Source organism: Trachemys scripta, chromosome 2, assembly GCF_013100865.1.
Source record: "Trachemys scripta elegans isolate TJP31775 chromosome 2, CAS_Tse_1.0, whole genome shotgun sequence".
NCBI lineage: Eukaryota > Metazoa > Chordata > Testudines > Emydidae > Trachemys > Trachemys scripta.
The window spans coordinates 104,956,519-104,982,576 of record NC_048299.1 but is presented as its reverse complement, the minus strand read 5'-3'; the positions used below and the strand labels follow the sequence as shown (position 1 = coordinate 104,982,576).

Here is a 26,058-nt window from a genome sequence, read left to right as displayed (position 1 = left end):
CAGAGTTCCCTATTATTTCACAGTAGCGTATAAAAAAATTAAGAAAACTACATTACAATCAGACATGGGCTGAAACAAAACCTCTGATCTGAAAACTCCAAAAACTTCAGCAGGGGGCTGGAATCTAAAATCAGATCCAGATCTTGCAGTTTGCCCCTATATTTATAATGCACCTAGCCAAAAGTGCAGATCCAAATTAAATTTTGGAGATTTAAAATTCAAGGCATCATCTATGCACAGAACATTAGGATAGCCTTTTACACTGAGAGACATATTTTTGAAAATGGAAGTTAAAATGTGTACAGTAAGATACATATGTTCAAGGACATTTGGGCATGTCCACCAGATAACTGCAAATGCAAACCTAATGCTCTGACTCTTTGCACTCTGGCCAAACTAAAAATCTGACATGAGGAAATATTTTTTGTGACTCTAGGAAACATATGAAATTTTCTCTTGTGCTAATGGTCTGTTGAAAAGATACCATAGCCAGCCAGAACAAGTGTTTCTCCAAACTGTTTTTAATTTAATTCATATTTATACAATCATCCTAGTCTTGGCATCCTTGCTTCTTCTCTAATAGCAAAGCACATATGCCAAATAATAGTCCACTGTTGTTCTTCAATCAGCTAGTATAGGGGAATCTGTTTCTACATGATGCTGTCTAGAGACAGCTCTCAATGGGAGGCATTTGAGGAATTCTGTAGGTTGCTTATGTTCAGTTCAAATTCTTATAAAGGCTGTTTCAGAATGTGTCCCTAGATTAAGAAGAAAGTTTAATTGTATTTAAAGTCTGATTTCATGAACACTCAGACAACACTACAATCTTAGAAATAAAGTGAATCTTTACTCAGCTTTTTTTTCCCTTTAATGAGCCTAAAAACATGTGTCACTATAGTTCTGGGTTCAGACTATGATCTCTTGAATCCAGACTAGCACAGTATGAATGGTTCAAGTGCCAAAGTAACCTATCATGGAAGAAAATGAAATGAAGGAGAGAAAAAGGAAGCTATGGAATACATTCTTTTTTATGAACCCAAGCCACTTACAATGTCCTGGTATGACAACATTAGTGCACTCAAGCCATTTGTATTAGCGTCTACTACTAAGGTCCATTTAAATGAGTTGCTGTGCAGCAGATTGGTTTATAAAATTCCCTTTGCAATGCACTGACTTCGCCATAGGCAATGTACCATAGGGTAACTTCATTCGTGCCACGTTAGTACTATGTGGACATTTTAAGATACACATTAACTTGTTTCAGTTGGCTTTTCTTAGGACAGCAATATTCTAACCAGAATACTTCCAAAATTGTGACAGTGATAATGACAGTCTGCATGGCCAAGATCCACAATATGCAGAAAGATAAATATTACAGGCTATTAAAATACAGTAGTTAGCTGTCAGCCAGCAATTTCTCACCTCCTCTTCTCAACCCAGTAAGCATAATCTAGGGGGTATGTACAAATGTTGTTGATACATGGATCGTGCAAGCACTTTTAAGTATCTGCACCACAGCTTTACCATCACAGCTAGTTTAGTGTACAACACCAAAATCTCCATTGTGCTTCTTAAACTTCTACAGCAGGGGTCTCAAACTCAATTTACCTTAGGGCCAGTGTCAGTCCTCAAATCCTCCCAGTGGGCCAATGATGTCACTGAAGATGGTGTTCAGAAAAGAAAACGTTGATATTGTATTTTTTATTTCAAATTTCTTAGAAATAATAAAACTGTCGTACAACTTTATACAATTCTTTGCCTGCCAGAGATTTCTTAGCTTTGCCAGACACCTGGCAATGCTTCAGTTCTGTCAGTTTGTTGATGTTTGGACTCAGGCCTAGTCTTCACTTACCGGCTGGTCCGGAGGCACGCCATCGATGTTCTGGGATCGATCCCGGAAGTGCTCACAATCGACGCCGGTACTCCAGCTCGCCGAGAGGAGTACGCGGCGTCGACGGGGGGAGACTTCCGGCCGCGTCTGGACCGCGGTAAGTCCGGAGTAAGGTACTTCGAATTCAGCTACGTTATTAACGTAGCTGAATTTGCGTACCTTAGTCCAAAGTCCGGACTAAGTGTAGACCAGCCCTCAGTGACTGAGCAGATGAAACCTTCAGGACTGCAACAAGGTGTGCATCAGATAGTTGTGTTCGGTATTTTGACTTTGACTTGTTTATATTCATTGTGGAAAAAAGTGACGCTGCCTCCATGGCTGACTCTGCCCAGCAACTAATGATGCTGCCTCCACGGTGGACTCTGCCAGGCAACTAGTGATGGTATCTCTGTCCCTCTCCCCCAGCCAATGGGAGCTGTGGGGGGCGGCACCTGCAGCAGACAGAGCCGGCAGCATGGCTGCATGCGTCTCTCCTACACAGGCCGCAGTGGGGAGGTTCTCGGGCTGCAGATAGCCTGCGGGCCGGGACTTTGAGACCTCTGTTCTACAGATTACTTCCCCTCAATCACACATGGGCCAAACCCTGTTCATTTTATGTTCGAAACTTTTTTATTAAGGCAAAGTTACAATAAAAGGTTAACATATTACATTGTACATTACCCTTTCAGGAACAGGTTAATATTCAAAGAACCTGGCTAAAGATTCTGGCTTGCTGACTGTGGAGCCCTCCTCCTCTGAGTATGCTAAAAAGGGTCACCAAATTTCTAAATACCTCTTTTTGGCGCTTCTCTTGCATAGGTACTTGATGTGAAAACTTTTCCATTACGAGGATAGTCCATATTTTACTATGCCACAATTCCCTGGAGGATAAGTCACAGATCTCCAATAATGTGCAATACAAAGCAACACAATAAAAAATAAATTAATTTGTCATTCTGTTTAACTGTAGATCTTTTTAGTAGAGCATTAAGTAAGCAGGTCAGGGAGATCTCTAGGAAGACGACAAAATGTCAGAACATGAATGTCTTTAATAATTTCTTCCCTAAGCTGTCTAGTTTCTGGACAAAACCATCATGTGTGCTACTATGTTCCCCTTTTCTCCACGCCCCTCCAACAAAGCACTTCCCTAGTAGCAAAAATATGATTGATCTTATCTGGAGTCAAAAGACATTTATACAAATATTCTTTATGAGCTACACAAATCGAAGATGTATATCTGCCTTGCCATATAGAGACCCTCTAATCCAGATAAATTTATTTGTCCAAATCCCTTTCCCATCTTAGTTATTTTCTTATCAACACCCTTTTCAATCAAAATTGCATATAAGTTAGAAATTAAACCTTTTTCCAGCTTGCACCTGGGTCAATTCCTCAAATGTGGTTAAAGGTTTAGATACAGCCATCCTTTATCCAGAGTTCAAAAGAAAAGGTTTGACTTGTAAATACTGAAAATATGGGATCTTTATATTAGTAACATTATTACATATCCCTTGGTATGTTTCAAATCAGGATCCAGGAACAGCTGTCCAAATTGAGTAATGTCAGCTCTTACCCACAATGCCTAGTCACTTTGATATTTCCTAGAGATAAATCCCTGATTATTAATGAAAGTAGAGCGCTCTTCACTTCACCCATACAACAATCCCACTGAAATCAGTGGGAGGTATTTTTTTTTCCAAGGAGGGTGAGAAAGATATGGCCTATTCATTTTAACTTTGTAGAAAGCAAGCCTATCTCATCATATTCCTCAAACTCGTATCCCAGAATACTCTCTGTTTTGTCATTTCGAACCTCACTTACCAATGCAGACGTGGACTCTCACTGAGAGCTGTGTCCTCAGAATTATACTGTGCTTCTTGCCCCTCCTGGGAAAAAAGAGGAAAACTTGATGTGAGTATTGAAACCACAAAGAGTTCTCTAAAAGCTTAGTCTCATCTAACATCACTACAAATACCACATAAAAGGAACTCCAAGCAATGATGCAGGGTGTTTCCCCTTCATAAAAATATTATTTATTATTTGTGTTATTGTAGTTCCCGGGAATCCCAATCATGGAGCAAGACCCCATGATTCAAAATGTTGTACCTATGCCTTTTATAGTCAAGCATTAAAAAAGACAATGCTAAATTTAAGGTTGTATATGCAATCTTTACTCTGTCCATTCCTTCTGCATATGCATTTTGATGGGTCTTTAAGTACATGATCACATGCCATTTCTATATCAATATGTACCATTTTTCCTACAAGCTTAAGGAGGCCTTCCTCATTCCTTAAGGACTATGCTGCATTCTTGCCTTACTGACACAGCACAGGAGTAAGGCTACACCTCCCCGCATCTGCTGTACTAACTGGACAGACTTATGCGGATCTTCAGTCTGCTCTAAAGTATAGTCCCTGATCTCTGGATACTCTACCTTCCAAGAAAGTGGCCGGGAAGTGGGCAGAGCTTGGGCTTTGCACACCCACACGCACACCATTCAACAGCCAGAATAGTTGGCCAGATGCAAGGCCGGAAGTAAGTTGTACCCTTTCAAGGCCTAGAGTAACTTATTCCCTTACCACCAGCACCACCCCCACACTGCCTCCGGAGCAACAGAAGAGCAGGGGTGGGATAGGACTGTACCTCAACAGGGCATTTGGGGCACAATGGCTCTCAGGACTTCTTCAGGACTGTACCCGAGGTCACATTCTAGCCTTAATCTTTCCACTGTGCATACAAGTTAGCCACAAGCTCACATACTACAATGTCTGCCTTAGCTGCACAATTTACCATCTTAGTGAGAAATTTCTGTGCAAAGTCTTCTGCCAATACACATATTGCAATTTTTAGTGGGTCACAACTCAATCAGATCAAAACCACTTTTCATCAGACGATACAGTGGCTCTGCTCTTCAACAAGGAATACTATCAAGCCATATTTCAACTTCCTTTCCATAGCTGTTTCAGCAAAACAGTTGTGAATTTTATTTTAAACAAGAGTAAAAAAGTATTTTTTCACTCTCCCAGTACAATTTGCCAGAGAAAAATCCACATTCAGACAAATGCCAGGCCTGCAAAAATTAAGAATTAGTATGCAAGTGGCTGAAAACTGAGGTTAGAATGAATTGCTTATGTACTAGTAACTGAAGAATTCACTGCCACTCTTACAATAATACATTTTCTTACGGTTTATATCAAACCTTTAAATTACACTGGTTTTCAAATGCTCTCTCTTTACAGTGGTATAAAACAAAATTTCAAAATACATCTCTACCTCGATAGAACGCTGTCCTTGGGAACCAAAAAATCTAACCGCGTTATAGGTGAAACTGCGTTATATTGGACCTGCTTTGATCCACCTGAATGCGCAGCCCCGCCCCTCCCTCCCCCCCCCCCCCAGTGCACTGCTTTACTGCATTACAGCTGAATTAGTGTTATATCGGGTCACGTTATATCGAGGTAACGGGGTATAAAAGCTCTTTTAAGACTACTAGATTTGCAGGTCTTTTGAAATTCCAAACACTAACATACTATTCCCTCACATGTATTCTGTATAGTATGGATATTAACCTGTTTTCTGGACAAATTCCAATTTTGGTAATGACAATCTGTGTACCTACATTACTCCTGAAATTTCAACTGGACACAATATCCTTCTGCGTTTTATGGCCTGTGCTCTGTCTACAGCTGCCCTTTTCCAGCACAAAAGTGCAATGACTCGTGTGAAATATCTAATTCACAAAGTGCTTTGGGATCCTTTCAAATAAAAAGTGGCAAATTAATGTGAGATATTCATTTTAGTACCACTCATTGACATATGATTCTATGCACCAGATTTGCACCGTAGTCTTACTATGGTGTATCCCAGCATGATGGCTCTTCCAGCGGTGAAAAAATGTGTCTTCTATGCTCCTTCTTCTGCACTATTATTAATACTTTGACGTAATAGATGACCTTTCCCTTCTGAAGAGAGCAGGATGGTTTGGTGATTCTAGCTTGAGATGTGGAAGTCAGAGGTTCAATTCTCTGCTCCACTACAGGTCTCCTCGGTAATTGTGGGCATGTCACGTAGTCTTTCTGTGCCACAGATCACCACCTGTAAAACTAAGATAATAGCACTGCCCTACCTCAGAAGGATGGGGTGAAGACAAACGCGTTGAAGACTGAGGTGCCCAGATACTACGCTAATGGAGCCAGGTAAGTACTTAAGATAGACAGACAGAAAGGACAGTCATGAGAACAAAAAAAAATAAACAGTGAACTCAGGTAATGAATGCTCAAGATAATCATGGAGATTTATTCTTTCCTTTCTCTGAAACATGCCATTTTAAACCAGGCCAGCAGTAGAATTTATAAGCTTTCTCTGTTCACCACGCAGAGGGTCAGAAAACACATCACCAAAAATTAAAAAACTGAAATGTGGCAATAAATGCTGCCAACCAAATGGATTTCTAAACACAAATGGCTTCTTTGCCTTCAATCAGTGATTAGCCTATTGGATGAAGTTTCAAAAAAAGGGCAATTTGCTATTGAAAGGAAACCATAGCTGCCCTTTCTGTTTGTCATGATCTTATTCTACAGGCAGTCACTGGGATTAAAGGGAAACTGGTCATCAGGTTAATTATTACCAGCCATGTTGGTGACACCAGTACATGGAGATACTGCTATTTGGTTTTCACTTAAATGCCAGGAAACAACAACAATTTCATTCTTGATTCCTCTAATATTGTAAGTTAGCAATTAGGTATAGTAAAGGGAGTCTTCTTCCTTTTCTCTCAGTTCTGACATTCTTGATCAGTTCCTTATCATTGTATCCCCCCCAGTTCTGCCCTTCTCAAGATAAAGAGTCTTTTAAAAACCTTTCTAACATATAAAATATCACCTACCTAGTAAACTTCCAGATCACAATGGCATTAAAGAAAACTTACTATGCATAATGATGCTTTATTAATCAAAAGTATTTGTTTATTTTACTGTCAAATGCAAAACTCCCAGAACTCCCCACGCAAGACATCTATGGAAGTGTGAATGGATTTCAGTCTGGGTAACGCATCATAATCAAAAATGTCTACTAAGACTGGACTGTAGAATCTTTATAATTGGAGATGATGTGTTCAATAGTCAGATTCTGGTACAAGTTTGTTGTGTTAACTCTGACCTGTAAGTCATTGAGACACAACAAATATGGACCCCCACAAAGAGAGTTACACTTCAGAGTATAACTTCATTTTAAACAAATAGCTAAGGAGCTGGGATAGTTTAGTGAGAGGATCACCATCATCGGAGGACCTTTGTCAATTCTGTTTTTAATTCTTCTGAGGTTAGACTGAGTAAATGCCATAGAGTTCACTAATGATATTACCCTTTTAAAATCACTTTGAGACCTACTTGTACACAGAGCTGTATTAGTATTATGTTATGGTAAAGTAAAAGCTAAATCATGGCATGGGTCCTGGTTGTTAAGCACAACTTAACATAATTTCAGAAACTAAATTGGCATTTAAAGATGGGAACTTTTCTACTATTTAATTATATACATTTCCTCACCCTGGGTTTGTCACAGTTATCCTTTTCTTTTCTGCTAATTATTATATTTGTGTTTAATAGATTGTGAAGAAAAAAATATTCCAACTTCTGTACCTAATAGTTCATGTAATAGAGAAATTAAGCTCAGTGTTTATTATCACAATCATGTACCAAGAAAAAAACATTGCCATAAATACAAGACTGTATTTTTCTGTAGAAGATAAAATGAAGTTTATTCCAGGATAAATAAACGTACTCTACTAGATGTATATTTTAACAGCAGCAAAAGGAATATACAACATTACAAGCAAACCAAGTGGCTTCTCCCATAAATATTTTCTCTCAAGCAACGCGAAATCGGAGTTCACTAGCTCCAGTAAATGCTTAATGTAAAATATAATTAGATATGACAATATCATATGAAATATGAAGGTCATTTGAATTCAATACAATAATGAAGACTTACATTTATGGGGCACCACAAATAACACATTAACAGTATTCCTTTTGTAGGAACAATATACACTACTTGAGATGTTGATTTTTTAATGGCTATATGTAAGTGGCTAAAGCAGTATGAAAAGTAGCATTTTATCCAATGTGTACATCATGCTTTGAAGCCAAGAAATATAATGGATGACCTTCCAACTTTCTGCTCTATGATCAAGTATCTACTTCATGACTTCTTTGACCCACTATGTCCCTCTGTGCACATCCAACCCTCATTGGAATCCATGGAAGTCGAAAACACTCCTGAAAATTCTTCACATTTGAGACCTTTGGACAGAAGGCGTAATCTAAGCATGAAGTAGCATTGTTATCCTTTCATTGACAGTCATAGGTCAAGAAAAGAGAAAACTGATACAGTATGTATTCAATAGAGCTGCTGATCCTTTAACTTAATACTAAGTGTGTATTAATTCAAGGCTGGGAGAAATCCAAAACACCCAGTCATCAAAAGAAAAAAAAAATATAAACGCCAATCCAGTAAAGCACTTAAGCATGAGCGCAACTTTAAATGCATCAATAGTCCCAAACATCTTGATATTTACATGCCTAAAGCTACTCACAGGTTTCAATGCTTTGCTGGATCTGGGCCATAGCATAAAAAGAGCATCTACTTGAATTGACAGTGTATGTAACACTCTTAAATCTTTGGTCCATAGGTAGCCTTACTATTAAAACTTTAAAAGGTAACAAACAAGTAAACACCAGTTATTTCCATAAAATATACTAACAATGTAAAAAAGAGAACAAAACAAGCAGCACAAAAGGAACAGCATTGGGGCAAGTTGGAAGGCCTATCAGGGTGAGATCCCCATCCTGCTCCAGCTGCTTTATGTCAGGTAAAAGGTCTGAAGTGGCATAGAGGGGCCCTAAAAATCCCATTTCTAATTTGGGGTGGAGTCTCTCGGTGCAGGCACTGATGGAGACAGACATAAAGGTGTCCTCTTGCAAACTCTGGCATAGAGAGCAAGGCTGGGGTCAGGAAAGGCATGTCCGTAGCATGCAACACTGCCAAGATTCCAGGCAGCTCAGTGGCCTTAGGGCAGCTCCAAGAGGCTGCCATAACTCGGGGCTTGTCTACATGATGAGATGTAATGTCTAAAGCACACTAATGTGCTGCACATTCATTGGTCCAGGTAGACTCTGCTCCTGCACACTAAAGGTTCTCTAGTGCACTTCAATGTAGTACTGTTTCAAACAGCACTATGTTAAAGTGCACCAGTAGCAGGTTCTAAACAGACCAATTAATGCACAACACATTTAGGAATCACACACCTGTACAGCACATAAGCCACTATGTAAGACAAGCCCTTAAACCGATCCCCAGGATTGAATAAGTTATGCCAGAGGCCTCTTCAGCTTCCAGCACAGCCCAGGATCAAAGGTTACAAAGGTGGCTTAAAGCCACCATAGCCCCACTTCCTTCTGGACTGTACCTTCTAGAGCCACAGCATGAAATCTCACCCCAGACCCATAAGTACAGCCTAAATGACAATCACTTAAAAAAAATCAATTAATATTTTCTCCCCATGTTAACGTAACACTTGCCTATACAATGGGAGGGTGGGGGATGTCAACAGAACAAAACACTTTACAAAAATGTAAGAGGACATTCCATGGGGCGATGTGGTTTAATAGCCATATAAACTTTTTGTGCTTTTCTAACCTTTGAATGAATAAGACTACAAAGCACCTGCCAACATTCATCATCTGTGAGAATTTTGATCTCAGATAAGTGAGAAACTTTCCCAAAGGTCCCACTGATCACCAGGACAAATCGATGGGAGGGGCAGTATGCACATAAAACAACCTCACCACCACCAGGTGTGCAGGCGTATACCATGGCAGGTATCAAAATCAAAACAAAGGAAGTTCTACACGTTAACTCCTCTGGAGGTGATAACTATTTATTACTTGCATGCTACTTCTCTCCGCTCTTATCAGCCTATCAAACTACTGAATTGTAGCTCTGATAACTAGGCAGAATTTGTATTTCAAGGAGAAAATAAAAGAAACCTTTTAAGGAGAAAGGATAAATTAAATGCTGCACTCTCAAATCTTAACAGGACAATATTGTAGAGGAATGATCAAGCTCTTCGTCTCTAACTTCCACAAATCACATCTGAATGCATATATTTGTGAAAGCAAGACTTAAATCTGTACGCTACATCTTGGACTTTAAAGGGCATAAGACACCCAACTCCCTTTGAAAACCAGGCCCTTTACAAATACCAGCCTAAATTTTCTTAAAAATCCCAAAATACAGCTGGGATATCAGCTTTTTCTATCTGGATAGTCATTTTGAAAAGTATGTCTTTCTTCATCTTTTGGAAGATTTCAAAACTTTCACCTTCTTTTTGCCTTGGAGCTCGTAACTATTAAAATCAAAGCCCAGTCTGTGCTTACAAAATTCTGAACTGCCCTACCCACTCATAATGAATCCAAGGCTGCTATTCTATTCTACATAGGTTCTTACATTGCCCTCATCACCATAGTATTTGATGGCTTTTCCGAAGCGCACTGAAAATGATTGTGTGGGGTTCTATTTTCAAATAAATCCATATGCACAAACTATTGCCTAGAATCACAAAGATGTGCAGTAAAGCCACAACCTACTGCATAGGATTTGTTTTACTGTGTTCATGCAAGTCAGTAGAAAAAGTGAACTTCAAACTTTCAAAATCTGACTTATGTTTAGTGAACTCTACCTTAACATATATTTAAATCCAGAGTTCTTCAGGAGATAGCAATGAATTCCCCTTGTATGCACAACGTGACTATGTCAGCCATTGGAAATAAAGTTAATAATGCTGATAAACTAATGCTTGCTCTCTGATGCTTCAGTTTAAGGGAGCCATTTGAAGTGCCATTTTTCAAAGTGTACAGTAAAGTATTTTCTGGAAATAGATAAAATCTCAGATTTTCCCCCTTTTTACTTGTAATTAAATAGGGTTCCAAATATACATAAATATATTAAATAAAGAATATATTCAAAAATCCATAGTTAGGATTGAAGATAAGCAACATTTCATTGTTATACACTGGTTTACATACTGTCAGTATTTGAGGACTCTGCCTGATTACAGCAGCACAGTTGTGGTTCAAGAGTAGGAGGAGGAGCAAGAGGGGGGAAAGAGAGCACCTCCTTTTGTTCTTTCTAACCCAAAAAGAGTTTTTCTATTAACAATTATGCCTTATATAGAAGTCAGAAGTTACACCAGAGGAACACGTGAAACATACATGCTCTTCCTCTGCTAAATGCTAATATGACAGCAGCTCCAGGTTCTCCTTTGCCTACTTCTACACAGCAATCTATTTTTAATAAATCCAATGTGGTTGGGATTAATAGTGTTTGGAAGTATTATTTCCAAACTTTTTGCCATGACTACCAAACATTTACATTTTCAATGAGATTGGCCACTAGTTTGCACAGTCATTCATAATTTTCCTGGCTTCACAAGTACTATAATGGGTTCTAGGCGGACAGGTAAGATTTTGCCATTAAATTACAGCATATAGATTTCTGTAAGAAGGTTATTAATATATATTTATACTTTATAGATTCAGCTGGGAATCAGTCTAATCTGGAATCTCAGGTAGTCTACTTGGACTGGATTGCCTCCAATTTTTCTTGTTCTCTTTCTGATCCCAATTAGGTTTGTGCTCCTCCATGATGTGTGGGAGATTTCATACATCAAAAAACTCACAGAATGCTTTCATAGTCAGACAATTTTCTCTTTTGTAATTTTCTTTTTAAACTGTTTTGACCAAATAGGGTTCTGGGTAGTCGGGAGTGCTATAACTTGACTGATGGGGGGAATAAATAATCCAGAATGAATGTGGTTTCCAGTATTTTCTATGTGGTTTGCTAGTAAAAAATTAATTTTGAACAGTTTTTGGATTTTAATAAATATATTCATAGCTTTTTATGGAGAAGAATCCCAAATTATCGCTGGGGGGGGGGGGGAAATCACACTATTAATGAAGAGTTTTGACTTCCTAAAATTAAAACATACCACATATTGATCAGGCTTAAATATGCCATATATAGTTTAAAGAAAAGAGGAAACACACACACTGGGCCAGAGTCTCTACTGCTACAATAGGGCTACACCGATTCACACCAGCTGAAAATCTGGCCAATTACTTTATCAAGTATTAAGTAATGCAAAGTTAAAGTTGTTGTGTTGTGATATCTGCCCATCTTTTTCCCCCCATGCATTTTGGAGGGTATGAGCTGAGGTTGGAGAGTTCATAGATGTTAACGGGCAATCTATTTGAAGTATGTTGTGCATTTTTAATGTATGGGATAGGTGCCCAGAACACAGAATGGGCACCAATAGGTATTCTTATAAATTCAGAGAAATTTTTAAACATGCAATGGAATACACAATAGTTTCGCAAAAAGTTTTCACTCAGTGTAATGAGTTTTCTGAATCCATTTTATATGTCAATGAGGCATAACCCTAAATACTGAAAAGCATGAGGATTTTTCTTTGAGCATGTGTGTTAAAAAGATGATCCAACTGGACTTTTAAGAGGACTGTGGTTCCAATCTTAACACAAAGAGCTTGTCATCTAAAAAAATATGCACCCTATCAAGAACACAACCTTGGTCCTTCAATTCACAAAACACAGGCCTCTTGACCTAACAAAATATCACTGCTAGGTACTACTGTAGAATATCATAGTTACTTTCTAAACTGCAACCAGTTTTTAAGGGGTACATTGCAGACAAATATTTTTATTATCAGCTGTGATGGGAATGGACATATGTGAAATGTTTATAATCTTTTTATATAATTTTAATTAAAAACGTTTGCTTGAGTGCTCAAGTAGGTCTTCAAAGTTTGCAAATTATATTTTTATTCAAGTACACAAAACTACATTTGAGACCCACTTAATACACCACAGAAGCAAGATGTTTAGTGAGGCAGTAGCAAAGCCGCTATTAGATTTCAAGATTTTCTGCATCTCAGTCCTGTACACAGCCTCCCCTAAGCCCCACTGAATTTCCAAGGTTTCATACGGGCATGGAGGGAGAGTTAACATTGCTGTTGGAACACTAATCCTGGGCTTCATGGGCATTTATGAATTTAAATAGTCTTCAAAAAGTATATAAAATGCAAAAATTAGATCTGTAGGATGACTTTGGATATACATCCTCAAACACCCATCCAAAAAACCCCCAACACATTAAAACTGGGAAGTTACAGAACATTTTATTAACTGACCTCATTTAGAGCCCAATCCAAAGCAAACTGAAATCAGTGGAAGTAGTTCTGTTGACTTCAAAAAGCTTTGGATCAGCCCTTACTTCATGTCTCTAACAGAAAGGATCAGTATACTTTGAGGGGTACGGAGGGAATTACAAAATGTGCAACTACATTTGTATTTTAAAACGTTATCTGACTATAATGCTTATATCCCTTTACTGAGGAAATAAGGCATAATGGTGGCTGGACTTTTTCCCCCTAGTTAAAATGCTAGGAAATAAAATGTATTTCATTCTAACAGGACAAATGATGCAACCTTCCACCTAGTTGTTACATTCATGATCCGCTACTTGTGAATGAGAGGCACTTATTTAATTATTACCTCCCCTCAATGATTTATTTCTCTGCTTTCTTTCATTAGGTTATTGCTGACTGAATATTACCTGATATTATATGTTCTATCTGATTACCAGGAATATGTGGCGCAGAACATGGAGCACACAATGTAGAGAAGTTGGGTACATTCTAGTCCTGGAGACTATTTAAAATATAAAATATACCAGGCCTAAAATGACATATGCTTTGTCTCTAAGACACTAGTCTTTTCATTATTGATGGATTTTTTTCTTAGGTGGGGTTGATGAGGTGGAGAGCAAATGTAATTTACTGGGTAAATTTATTGGTGAACGAACGTTAAACTGCTCTGGACTGGGCCTTTTCAAACATTACTGCTTTAAGGAGACAAAACAGAAACTCTTTCCCATTTCTCCTTTTTTCTGATTTTACTTATCTAGGAGGGTTTGTGTGTGTCAGGGGGATCAGAGTTCAAAATTCTGGTCACTCAGGGCTCTGAAATTTATGCTGAGGTAAAACAAAGGAAATTAAAAGGCTGCAAGAGCTCAATGGGCTGAACATTAGCCCTTTGACATTAGAGGACCTTGGTTTGGATCCCAGAGCGGTTGATATGGCCTTTCATCTAACTGGCTGGGGTTAGATAAAATGTATGCCACACAATGTGCGCGTAAAAGAGTCCATTGTAGGATTTCATATAGCACTTTTGGCCTGTGGACATGCTATATTATCCAATAAACTGTGGATAGCTCTGTGTGTGCCTCAGTAATTCTTAGTACTCCAAAACTACAAACACTCAAGTGAAAAAGCAAAGCCATCTTAGGGCATTAGTCCCAACTGAAAGAATAACCAAAGTGGCAGTCAGTAGTAGAACATCTGTTGAAGTTAACAGCAAGGCCTTATGCACTCCATTACAAGCGGGACATAAAATCTGCTGCAAGATTCTTTGATTCTACAACGCCCTGGTGTTGCAAACTGGAAAATCTGCAGCAACTTCAATTAAAATATTTTAAATGGAGATTTTTAATTAATTACATATACAAATGAATAGTAGAATGAGTGCAGTGCCCCTGTGTTATTTAGTTTGTGACTAAATTCAATTTGTTTTCTCAATCCAAGTCTTCAATGTGCCAAACAATTTTGGCATTGACAGCACATAACTGTATCATAGAAGTTGAAAGAGGGAAGCAGGAGATTTTGGCAGTCAGGCAGGGCACAGTTGGGGATTCTGGCACCTGGATTACCATGCAAGACCATTTGGGACTGTGGGAAGATTATATTAGTCTGCTAAAATGTTGACAATGAAATTGTCATATTTAGGTTTCAAAATTAATAACCCATTGTAATGTACCCCTTAGACTGTTTCAGACTATATGCACCCTGTGGAAAACAAGCACTGGCTTATGATCACTTCATATTTTTAAGACTGATCTTCATATCCGTGAAGATCAGAAACATTACAAAAATAATAAAGCTTAGTCACTGGAGCACAATTCTTTGGCAAGGGATATATTGTGCAGTAGATTGTGTAGAATTCTACATTCGCACAATCATGGAAGATACAGAGCCGTGGTTATAGGGCCTGACACATTAAACTTCAGAATAAAGGCCCCAGCTCAGGCAAGCACATAAGCACATGCTCTAGTACTTTCTTGAGTATTGGCCAAAGTATACAGTCAGTAATTTTAATGCCATTTTGATAGTGTACAGGAACTGTGGATCAGTTGTTCCTTGCCAATAATCTGAGAAGCTGAAAGAAATTGGCTTTGTATTACTGGCTTGACTGGTTTTTCAAAACTATATCTTGATAAATAGCTCAAGTTGAAACCACTGTTCTTCATACCTCTCCCCTGGCAAAGACCAAAACAATGGTCTAATCTCTAGCAAAAGACCAAGGCTGTGTAATGGCCACTTCTTTTCCACCTCTGCTCAATATAAATATTACATCTTTTATTAAATGGGAAATTATTTTCAAAAGAGCATCTATATGGGTCACTTTTCTTTGTTCCAATTAGAGATAGATCAGTTACATAAAATGTCATACTCTGCACTGAGGAATGTAAGGGTCATTGTCCAAAACTAAAGGGTTTTACCTCCACGGTTTAATTTAGAGATTTTAAATTCACCTTCTCTATAGGATTCTTCTATGCATGGACTGAAATGTCACATAAATAACACTATCTTTACTAGTTCACTTAACAAATGCCTTCACACAATACATCATTCTGCACATATTTATTCCTTGTAAGCTGTTCTAAATGAGGGACAAACAATAACAGCTACAATATTAATGATGACATATTAATGATGGCAAAAAGCCTTCAGTGAAACAAAAAGATATTTAAATCTACTGTCATGTAAAACACTGTTATTTACTAACATTTTCGATTGATTTACAAATTTAAAACACATACTTGAAAACTGCAAATTATGCGTATAGGTGGTCTATGTAACCATCCATTCCTTTTACTACTATTCTAATCTTCCCTCCCCCATCCTCCCTATTGTTTGCTACACTCACCACTTTGTATCTTTTCTTTTAATTAGACTGTAAGCTCTTTAGGATAGGGAATTTATTTTATAGGGTATTTGTACAGCACCTAACACAATGGGGCTTTGATCCTGACTGGAGTGTCTAAATACTTCTGTAATATAAATAATGAGAATAAACAATAATAAATCACCTTTGTAAATTTTCAAAGAATTACATTAATTCCAGCTGTACAAGTCTCATTAAAGTCAATGAGCACAGACTTGCTAAAACTAGGGATTAAAAAATCCTCTCAACTGTGGTGAACAGGAATTTTTCCCAGGTGAGAATACGTCTTTAACTATTGATTGCTGCTGCTTTTAAATTTTCATGTTAAAAAGAAAATGAAGCTTCTAGCCCTTAATGTTGTGAAATAACTCTCCAAATGTGAACTGAATGCACATCTATGCAATGATGTCTTTCTAAGCATGCAGTCACACAATTCCAGTGCCTCCGCTATTGCTCATAAAACTTTCCTCCGCAGCAGCAAAATTACAAGACCCTAGTCACTTTCATTGCTGCTCCTCAGAACTTAATGGGCAACTGTGAAATCATCAGACTGCCACTTGCGAAAGCTAAGTAGCAGTAGAGGCAGGCATGGAGTCATTCACATAGCGTATATACTGCAACTGGAGGGTGTGATTGCAACTGTACGGATACCCAAGATGGCTTTAATCCAGCTAGCTCTGGTAACAATAGCAGTGAAGCCACGACAGCATGGGGTAGCTACCTGAGTAAGTACCCGGGCTCCTAGGTGGGGTTCTACAGCCTGTGCTGCAGTAGTTTCACTGCTCTTGGTATTCACACTAACTAGATCAGTGGTTCTCAAACTTTTGTACTGGTGACCCCTTTCACATAGCAAGCCTCTGAGTGTGACCCCCCACTTATACATTAAAAACACTTAAATATATGTAACACCATTATAAATGCTGGAGGCAAAGCAGAGTTTGGGGTGGAGGCTGACAGCTCCTGACCCCGCCCCCATGTAATAACCTCACAACCCCCTGAGGGGTCCCAACCCCCAGTTTGAGAACTCCTGAGATGTATCAGACCTAGGTTTGATCTATCTACACATGCTGCAATCACACCTCTGATTGCAATGTAGACATACCCAGGAAAGAAACAACCTCTGTCTTCGCAGCAGCAATGATTGGTAGGGATGAGCAGGCTTCTTTCCAAAGCATTGCTCCTTCACCTAGCCAGTGAAGCTATCAGCTCCTGTCCTTCATATCTACCACAGGCTATTACATTTCTGATAATCTTCTTTTAACGCCTTCACTAAAACTTTACAGGATTCTTTGAAAAATTAGAAATTTCTGTAATAAAACATCTCACACCAATGGGCTCTGCTGAGCTCCTGGGGACTTGGCTTCCCCTTGGCTGGACTGAGACTCAATATCTAATGCATGGCAACTACCGCAAGTACAGAGGTACATAATAACCTAATAAAATGATGATGAAAGAAAACAAATTGCCCAATCCAAAGCTAGTTTGATTGTAAAACTTCAGTAACTTCATGCTCTCTAGAAATAAAAGTCTATTACTAGACAAGCTGGTACTTTTATTAAACCATTTCTCCAAATGTTCCCTGCAGACAGGTACCACCACAAGATGCCCCCTTGTGGCCTGAGGTGGCCCTGCAGGCATCCTGGCTCCGTATCCCTCAGCGTTCCCCAGAACTATCCAGTCATAACCAAAATCTTTGAAACAATATTCCCCATCTCTTCACAGTCTAGTTTATTCAGATTACTCGATTCCCCTTTTAGTTTCAAGGTTTTACAGCCCACCCTCTGCATTCCCAGTCCAGGCCTCCCTGGCCTGTATACTCTCCCACTCACATTCAGGAGTTCCACAGTCCTCCTTCCTGGGGCCTGTGTGTTCTGCTTTCAGTCCTCGCCTCCCCAGCCTGTAGCTCATGCCTCAAAATCTAGGTGTTGCAGAGCCCTCTTTCCTGGGGCTGTGTGCTGGCTGGCTTCTTTCCCTCAGCAGCTCAATGTAGTAGCTCCCCCAACTGTGCTTGGAGACTCCTTTTGAGTCATTCACTCAGTCACCTGAACACTTCCCTAATCCTGCCCAGGGGGATCTAATAACCCCAAACACCTGTCTGCACTGGCTGGAAAAGAGGGGAGCCTTGTCTCACATACTCTGCAAGGCTTCTGATCCCTTAAATGAACAGTGGTCTGTGATGGCCCCCAGACCTTTTTTCTCCCAGACACTGATTGCTCCCCGACATTATTTTCCTCTCTCCCAGTGACCGCTTCTGTTACTCTGGACATCTGGAATGGGGTAACTGGCCGCTCGCACTCCCTTAAAGGGCCAGTACTCTGCTACATTCCCCATGACAGGTAGACAGGTTCTGAAAAGGTGCCCATGAGTGGAAACCAAATTCATCTCTGATAGGAGCCCTGTTTTGTATGATTTTTGTTGAGAAGTCTTTGGCTTCTTTTGTCAGGGTCTGTGGAAGACCAGTACCAGTGACTGGGGAAAGGGCAGTCTAACCTGGTGGTCAGCCTCGTGTTCAGGAAGCAGAGACCAATGGACAGGTCTGAAATCAGGAGCCAGGGTGTCAGAGCCAAAAGTTGGAGGCAGGGTCAGACGGAAAATAGGCACTGAAGCCAAGGGACAGCACTGAGTTAAAAGCCAAAGAGCCATAGCGGAGGGTTGGAGCAGGAGTAGTCAGAAATCAGGGTGACAGGGCTCAGGGAGCAGAAAACAGCATAGGGCAGGAGCCTGGAAAAGGGCAGGGTCCAAGTCAGGAACCAGGGATGAGACTAGGAGTCAGGTAGCAGACAATAGGGTCTTTAGCAGCAGCAAGCCAGGATTCACCTTGTTCAACAGACAACTTCTTGTGACTCTTTTTGGCTTAAATACTGTTCCCAGCCCAATCAAGGATGCTGGAGCTCCTCTAATCAGGCCCCTTTGGTCGGTACCGTTAGTGGTGTATAAGACCTTAGGACTCCCAATTCCCCTGTCACTAGTAGATCCATCAGGTGGTATTATGGGTGCATCAGCGGCCCTTCGAACCCAGGTTCAGGACCAACTATTATTCAGAGTATAAGGGCTGTATCCTACTCTCACTTAAGTTTTTGCAAAATTTAAACATGGTAAGCCTGCTCTGACCCGCTGTTCTTGAGAGTTCCCAAGAGAGAGACTTCGAAAATCCCCTAGATTTATAGAGAAAAATAAATACAAAAGCTCAAATTTGCACTGATTCAAGCAAGCAGTGGAGTACTTGCAGTGAGGTCCTGAACTCTGAACTTGGCTCTGCCACTGACTCACTGCATGACCTGGGCCAAGCAGCTTGATGCTTCTCTCTCACTTTCCCAGCCATAAAATGGGGATACGCCTTAGTTACCTGCCTCACAGGGGCATTGTGAAGTTTTATTAGCTAATCTCTGTAGAGTGCTTGCAACATATAAAGCACCACATAAATGCTAAGTATAACTACTGGTACAAAATCAAGACTTACACCCGAACTTCCACTCTGACTTAAGCAAAAGGAGCAAGAAGTTAAGGGTGTTGTGGTAAACCCACCTCAATATCTTTGCTTTTGTTAGTTTAAATCATTATTATAGTGTGGGGTTGCTTTGTTTCTTTTATTCGGTCTTCTGATCACTGTTACCATTTTCTTTAGGCTCAGTATCTGCTAATCATTCCCAGCCATCCTGTTTGCAGGATGACTGAATCAGGTAACAATATGAGAACAGCCAGGTATCAGTTTAGCTTGACCGATCCTCACCTGGGAGAATCAAATGTGACTTCCATCGCTCTTCATGACCATTGCCAAAGGAAACATGGTGGATTTCTGAATCAAGCTATCCTCTGGGATAAACTAGCAAGAGCCATGACTTTGAAGGGTGTATGTTTAGGAAGAGAAATTACCTATAATTAACCCTTAAGTAATGTGTACGGTATGAAGAGAAAATATTTTTTCTATAGGGTAGTATACAAAGCCTATTTAATCTGATGACACATCACATGACAGTTATGCATTCATTACTATCTGGTGGGACAATCTAAGTGCAATGGAAACCTATCTAAAACAGACACTACACTGAGGAAAAAGCATTCAAGGTGCACATGCATAGCCCTGCTTTGCATTGTTATGAGAGCCTTTCAGGGTACTCAGGTTTCTCAGTACACACTGCCCTTCTCCTGTAACAATGTTTATTGTTTTGAATGGAAGCTTAATGAAACAGCATCTACTGACAAACCTCATTTTCTAGGGGATCCACTGGCTCCCAAGAGAGAATATTTTACTCTGCAGGAAACATGAACTGCTGCAACACCCAATTTGAAACAAATTTCTTGCAACAAGGTATCAACAGCACATGGAGAGCAGAACCTTTGCTCTATGGTACATTCTTTCATGATGCTTAAATACTGGATTATACATTGTTTAATTTAGAGCTCACAAACCTTATATCCAGAGGCCTTTGCACCACCCACCTAAATGACACTCAAACTTTCAGTAAGTGAAAATGTTGCATTCCATCCAAGGGGAATCTACTAACAATCAGATTAACTTCATACTCTAGGGTACTTCATGTTGTCAGCAAAAAACTAGCTATTCCCTATTGAGTTTAAAATATGGGAATTTCTGCCAGAGTTCAAGTGCTTGAGGCTATCAAGTGTTCCTTGCAAGAGAGCTGAAAGCCGGCACACACACAAAAAGGGAAGTGTACCCGAAACCTGCCGTTAATCAGGCAGCATAATCCTAGCCTTTGATTTCAAAGCTGTTAAAGCAATGGTTTGACTGAAGTTCCACAGTAACATGTTTCTCCACTCAATTCTGGATTCAAGAGATGTGATAACACTTCTGATGTTTAATAAAAAAAAAATGTTTTATGAAAGCCAGGCCTTTTTTGGGAGAAGGAGGGGGAGAAAATTAAAAATCTCTCTGCAAAGCCACCAGAAAATCTTATCAAAACAAGTAACCTTTTTGAAGCTCTTTACAGCTTAGCATATCACAATCCAGCTGTCTCTTTCTCGTTCCTTGCATTTTTGTTCCATAAGGAAACAAAGGAGCTTGAGAAGTCTATTAAATGCCGAGATTCACCTCCAAGGCTCTGAAGTATATTACAAGCTGATGCCCATTCAGCATCAATGACCTCTTCTGTCTCCTGCTGGCTGTCACGTTCCAAACACATACACTCATCTTTAAATGACTTTAATGAGGCTTTTCTTCCTTATCTAACCTCCCCATCTAAAGGTTTGCAATAGAGATAGTCCTAATATGTCCGTATACTATTCCTGTAACACTCTTGCACCCCACTCATTTAACATAACGTTACTGGATCACAACATATTTGACTTGACGGGAGCAGAAGAGGAGAAAAAAATCTATCCATACCTCCTGGAAACACGTTTTCTGGATAATTTTTTTAAGGCTAATTAGGAAGAAAAGAGATAAATCACTCAGGCAGCATCCTACAGTTGCAAAGTGTAAATCATACACTGCAAAGAAAGAAAAGAGAAGTAATTTTAATGCATCGGGATATTGTATATAATGGTAAACTAGCAAAAAACTCAAGGTTAATTAATCACGCAAGATTTGATCATATATTTTTCCTCCAGAATCTTCAATACTGATCACACTGTGATTGGCAGCCCTAATTTAACTTCCTTTTCTTCAGCATATATAGGTTGCACAGCAAGCGTTATACATAAGTGGAACTGAAAGCAAAATGACACACAGTCATACAGAAGAAATATCTTTTTCCTACACATGTAAGTGTCCATCTAAATGTGATTCTATATCACAGCCTCATCAGCTAATGATGTAGAAGCTTACACGGTAGAGAGACTGTCTGCCCCCTCAGATGTATACTGATTGGCTTTTATAACCACCTACTCTTCCAATAGTAGCTAGGTCAGGGCTTTCTTATTTTTGAGGGGGGAAGAGAGGAGAAAAGAATTCTAAATGAAGTGTCAAATAAAATGTTATTTCAGCAAATATGTTTTGTAATACATAAGCTGCTCTGCTAATTACTCATTATTACTGAAAATTGAAGTATTAGTAAAGTTCAAGGCAGAGTCATTCCCATGTTTCACCACAAAGTGATGATTTTTGCCCAAACAGAAGTCACTTCCTTGTTACATAATATGAAGAATGACACTGAGTTCAAAAAGGTTGGTCATTTGTTGCATTTGTTCTCCGAATGGTGAATTCTGTGAAACAGAAATCAGAGATAAGTGCAAGCCTCCCGTTCCCCTCACCCCGCTTTCTGAATCACCATTGTAGCTATTTCTGTATTTTTTATGGCACAGTTTTCCCACATTACATAATTACCTTCCAGGAGGGATAGCTCAGTGGTTTGAGCATTGGCTTGCTAAACCCAGGGTTGTGAGTTCAATCCTTGAGGGGGCCACTTAAGGATCTAGGGCAAAATCAGTACTTGGTCCTGCTGGTGAAGGCAGGGGGCTGGACTCAATGACCTTTCAAGGTCCCTTCCAGTTCTAGGAGATGGGATAGCTCCAAAAAGCTCCCAGAACATTTAAGGGTCAGTTGCTGTCTTTACATTCACTCAGTGACTATTTTTAAAAAAATCATACTTTTCATGAGCAGGGACAGCACACAAAAAAACTTGTTCCTGGTAGAAAGCTCATGCTGTCATTTTGTGAGCTTTTGAATGAGCCTTCTTTTAACATACTAAAGTTTGCCATCCTAGATTTTTCCCATTTTAGAAAACAGAAGAATCTTAGAGTTGGGAATGGAGAAGACAGTGATTTTAAAGGTTTTATTTTCACTAAAACATGGCCCTAAGAAAAGCACAAACAGGGAAAGCTTCCGTCATTGTTCACTGCATGGTGAGACAAACTTCAGATTCTTGCCCAGTACAGATAAGAGATATCTTTACTTTAATGTTTCCTAGATTCATAGATTCCAAAGCCAGAAGGGATCATTGTGATCATCTAGTTTGACCTCCTGTAAAACAAAAGCCATAGAATTTCCATACAATAATTTCTAGAGCATATGATGAGGCTTTTTTTAAGCAACTAACAAAATCATCCAAAGCCCAAGATTTGGTGGTGATGGGGGACTTCAACTATCCGGATATATGTTGGGAAAATAACACAGCGGGGCACAGACTATTCAACAAATTCTTGGACTGCATTGCAGACAACTTTTTATTTCAGAAGGTTGAAAAAGCTACTATGGGGGAAGCTGTTCTAGACTTGATTTTAACAAATAGGGAGGAACTCGTTGAGAATTTGAAAGTAGAAGGCAGCCTGGGTGAAAGTGATCATGAAATCATAGAATTTGCAATTCTAAGGAAGGGTAGAAGGGAGGACAGCAAAATAGAGACAATGGATTTCAGGAAGGCAGATTTTGGTAAGCTCAGAGAGCTGATAGGTAAGGTCCCATGGGAATCAAGACTGAGGGGAAAAACAACTGAGGAGAGTTGGCAGTTTTTCAAAGGGACACTATTAAGGGCCCAAAAGCAAGCTATTCCGCTGGTTAGGAAAGATAGAAAATGTGGCAAAAGACCACCTTGGCTTAACCACGAGATCTTGCATGATCTAAAAAATAAAAAGGAGTCATATAAAAAATGGAAACTAGGACAGATTACAAAGGATGAATACAGGCAAACAACACAGGAATGCAGGGGCAAGATTAGAAAGGCAAAGGCACAAAATGAGCTCAAACTAGCTACAGGAATAAAGGGAAACAAGAAGACTTTTTATCAATACATTAGAAGCAAGAGAAAGACCAAAGACAGGGTAGGCCCACTGCTTAGTGAAGAGGGAGAAACAGTAACAGGAAACTTGGAAATGGCAGAGATGCTTAATGACTTCTTTGTTTCGGTCTTCACCGAGAAGTCTGAAGGAATGCCTAACATAGTGAATGCTAATGGGAAGGGGATAGGTTTAGCAGATAAAATAAAAAAAGAACAAGTTAAAGATCACTTAGAAAAGTTAGATACCTGCAAGTCACCAGGGCCTGATGAAATGCATCCTAGAATACTCAAGGAGCTAATAGAGGAGGTATCTGAGCCTCTAGCTATTATCTTTGGAAAATCATGGGAGACGGGAGAGATTCCAGAAGACTGGAAAAGGGCAAATATAGTGCCCATCTATAAAAAGGGAAATAAAAACAATCCAGGGAACTACAGACCAGTTAGTTTAACTTCTGTGCCAGGGAAGATAATGGAGCAAGTAATTAAGGAAATCATCTGCAAACACTTGGAAGGTGATAAGGTGATAGGGAACAGCCAGCATGGATTTGTGAAGAACAAATCATGTCAAACCAATCTGATAGCTTTCTTTGATAGGATAACGAGCCTTGTGGATAAGAGTGAAGCTGTGGATGTGGTATACCTAGACTTTAGTAAGGCATTTGATACGGTCTCGCATGATATTCTTATTGATAAACTAGGCAAATACAAATTAGATGGGGCTACTATAAGGTGGGTGCATAACTGGCTGGATAACCGTACTCAGAGAGTTGTTATTAATGATTCCCAATCCTGCTGGAAAGGCATAACGAGTGGGGTACCGCAGGGGTCTGTTTTGGAACCGGCTCTGTTCAATATCTTCATCAACGACTTAGATATTGGCATAGAAAGTACGCTTATTAACTTTGCGGATGATACCAAACTGGGAGGGATTGCAACTGCTTTGGAGGACAGGGTCATAATTCAAAATGATCTGGACAAATTGGAGAAATGGTCTGAGGTAAACAGGATGAAGTTTAACAAAGACAAATGCAAAGTGCTCCACTTAGGAAGAAAAAATCAGTTTCACACATACAGAATGGGAAGAGACTGTCTAGGAAGGAGTACAGCAGAAAGGGATCTAGGGGTTATAGTGGACCACAAGCTAAATATGAGTCAACAGTGTGATGCTGTTGCAAAAAAAGCAAACATGATTCTGGAATGCATTAACAGGTGTGTTGTGAGCAAGACATGAGAAGTCATTCTTCTGCTCTGCTCTGGTTAGGCCTCAGCTGGAGTATTGTGTCCAGTTCTGGGCACCGCATTTTAAAAAAGATGCGGAGAAATTGGAAAGGGTCCAGAGAAGAGCAACAAGAATGATTAAAGGTCTTGAGAACATGACCTATGAAGGAAGGCTGAAAGAATTGGGTTTGTTTAGTTTGGAAAAGAGAAGACTGAGAGGGGACATGATAGCAGTTTTCAGGTATTTACAAGGGTGTCATAAGGAGGAGGGAGAAAACTTGTTCACCTTAGCCTCTAAGGATAGAACAAGAAGCAATGGGTTTAAACTGCAGCAAGGGAGGTCTAGGTTGGACATTAGGAAAAAGTTCCTAACTGTCAGGGTGGTTAAACACTGGAATAAATTGCCTAGGGAGGTTGTGGAATCTCCATCTCTGGAGATATTTAAGAGTAGGTTAGATAAACGTCTATCAGGGATGGTCTAGACAGTATTTGGTCCTGCCATGCGGGCAGGGGACTGGACTCGATGACCTCTCGAGGTCCCTTCCAGTCCTAGAATCTATGAATCTATATGTTTTAGAAAAACATCCCATTCTGAAAACCTGTCAGTGATGGGGAATCCACAACTACCTTTGGTAAGTTATTCCAAATTAATTACTCTTACGGTTATAAATTTACTAGGGCTGTCAAACAATTAAAAAAATGTGTGATTAATCATGTCACAATTAGGCACAGTTTTAATCGCACTGTTAAACAATAATAGAATACCATTTATTTAAATATTTTTGGATGTTTTCTACATTTTCAAATATATTGATTTCAATTACAACACAGAATATAAAGTGTACAGAGCTCACTTTATATTATTATTTTTGATTTAAAATATTTGCACTGTAAAAAAGATATAGTATTTTTCAATTCACCTCATACAAGTACAGTAGTGCAATCTATCAGGTAAGTACAACTTACAAATATAAAACTTTTTTTACATAACTGCACTAAAAATAAAACAATATAAATGTAGATCCTTCAAGTCCACTCAGTCCTACTTCTTTTTCAGCCAATCACTCAGACAAACAAGTTTGTTTACATTTACAGGAGATAATGCTGCCCGCTTCTTATTTACAGACTACAGGACAGGGTCATAATCAACTAGTGCAG

General features: G+C 39.4%; 1 protein-coding gene across 10 annotated transcripts in view; it reads right to left on the bottom strand.

Annotated features, from left to right (window-relative positions):
* Positions 1-26,058, bottom strand: part of FHOD3 (formin homology 2 domain containing 3) — a 644,613-nt gene that overhangs the window by 545,914 nt on the left and 72,641 nt on the right. For all 10 annotated transcript variants that reach the window (XM_034761350.1, XM_034761355.1, XM_034761352.1 and 7 more), the window contains exon 3: positions 3,692-3,756. In XM_034761350.1, the coding sequence (XP_034617241.1) occupies positions 3,692-3,756 (65 nt within the window). The remainder of the gene's footprint in view (positions 1-3,691; positions 3,757-26,058) is intronic.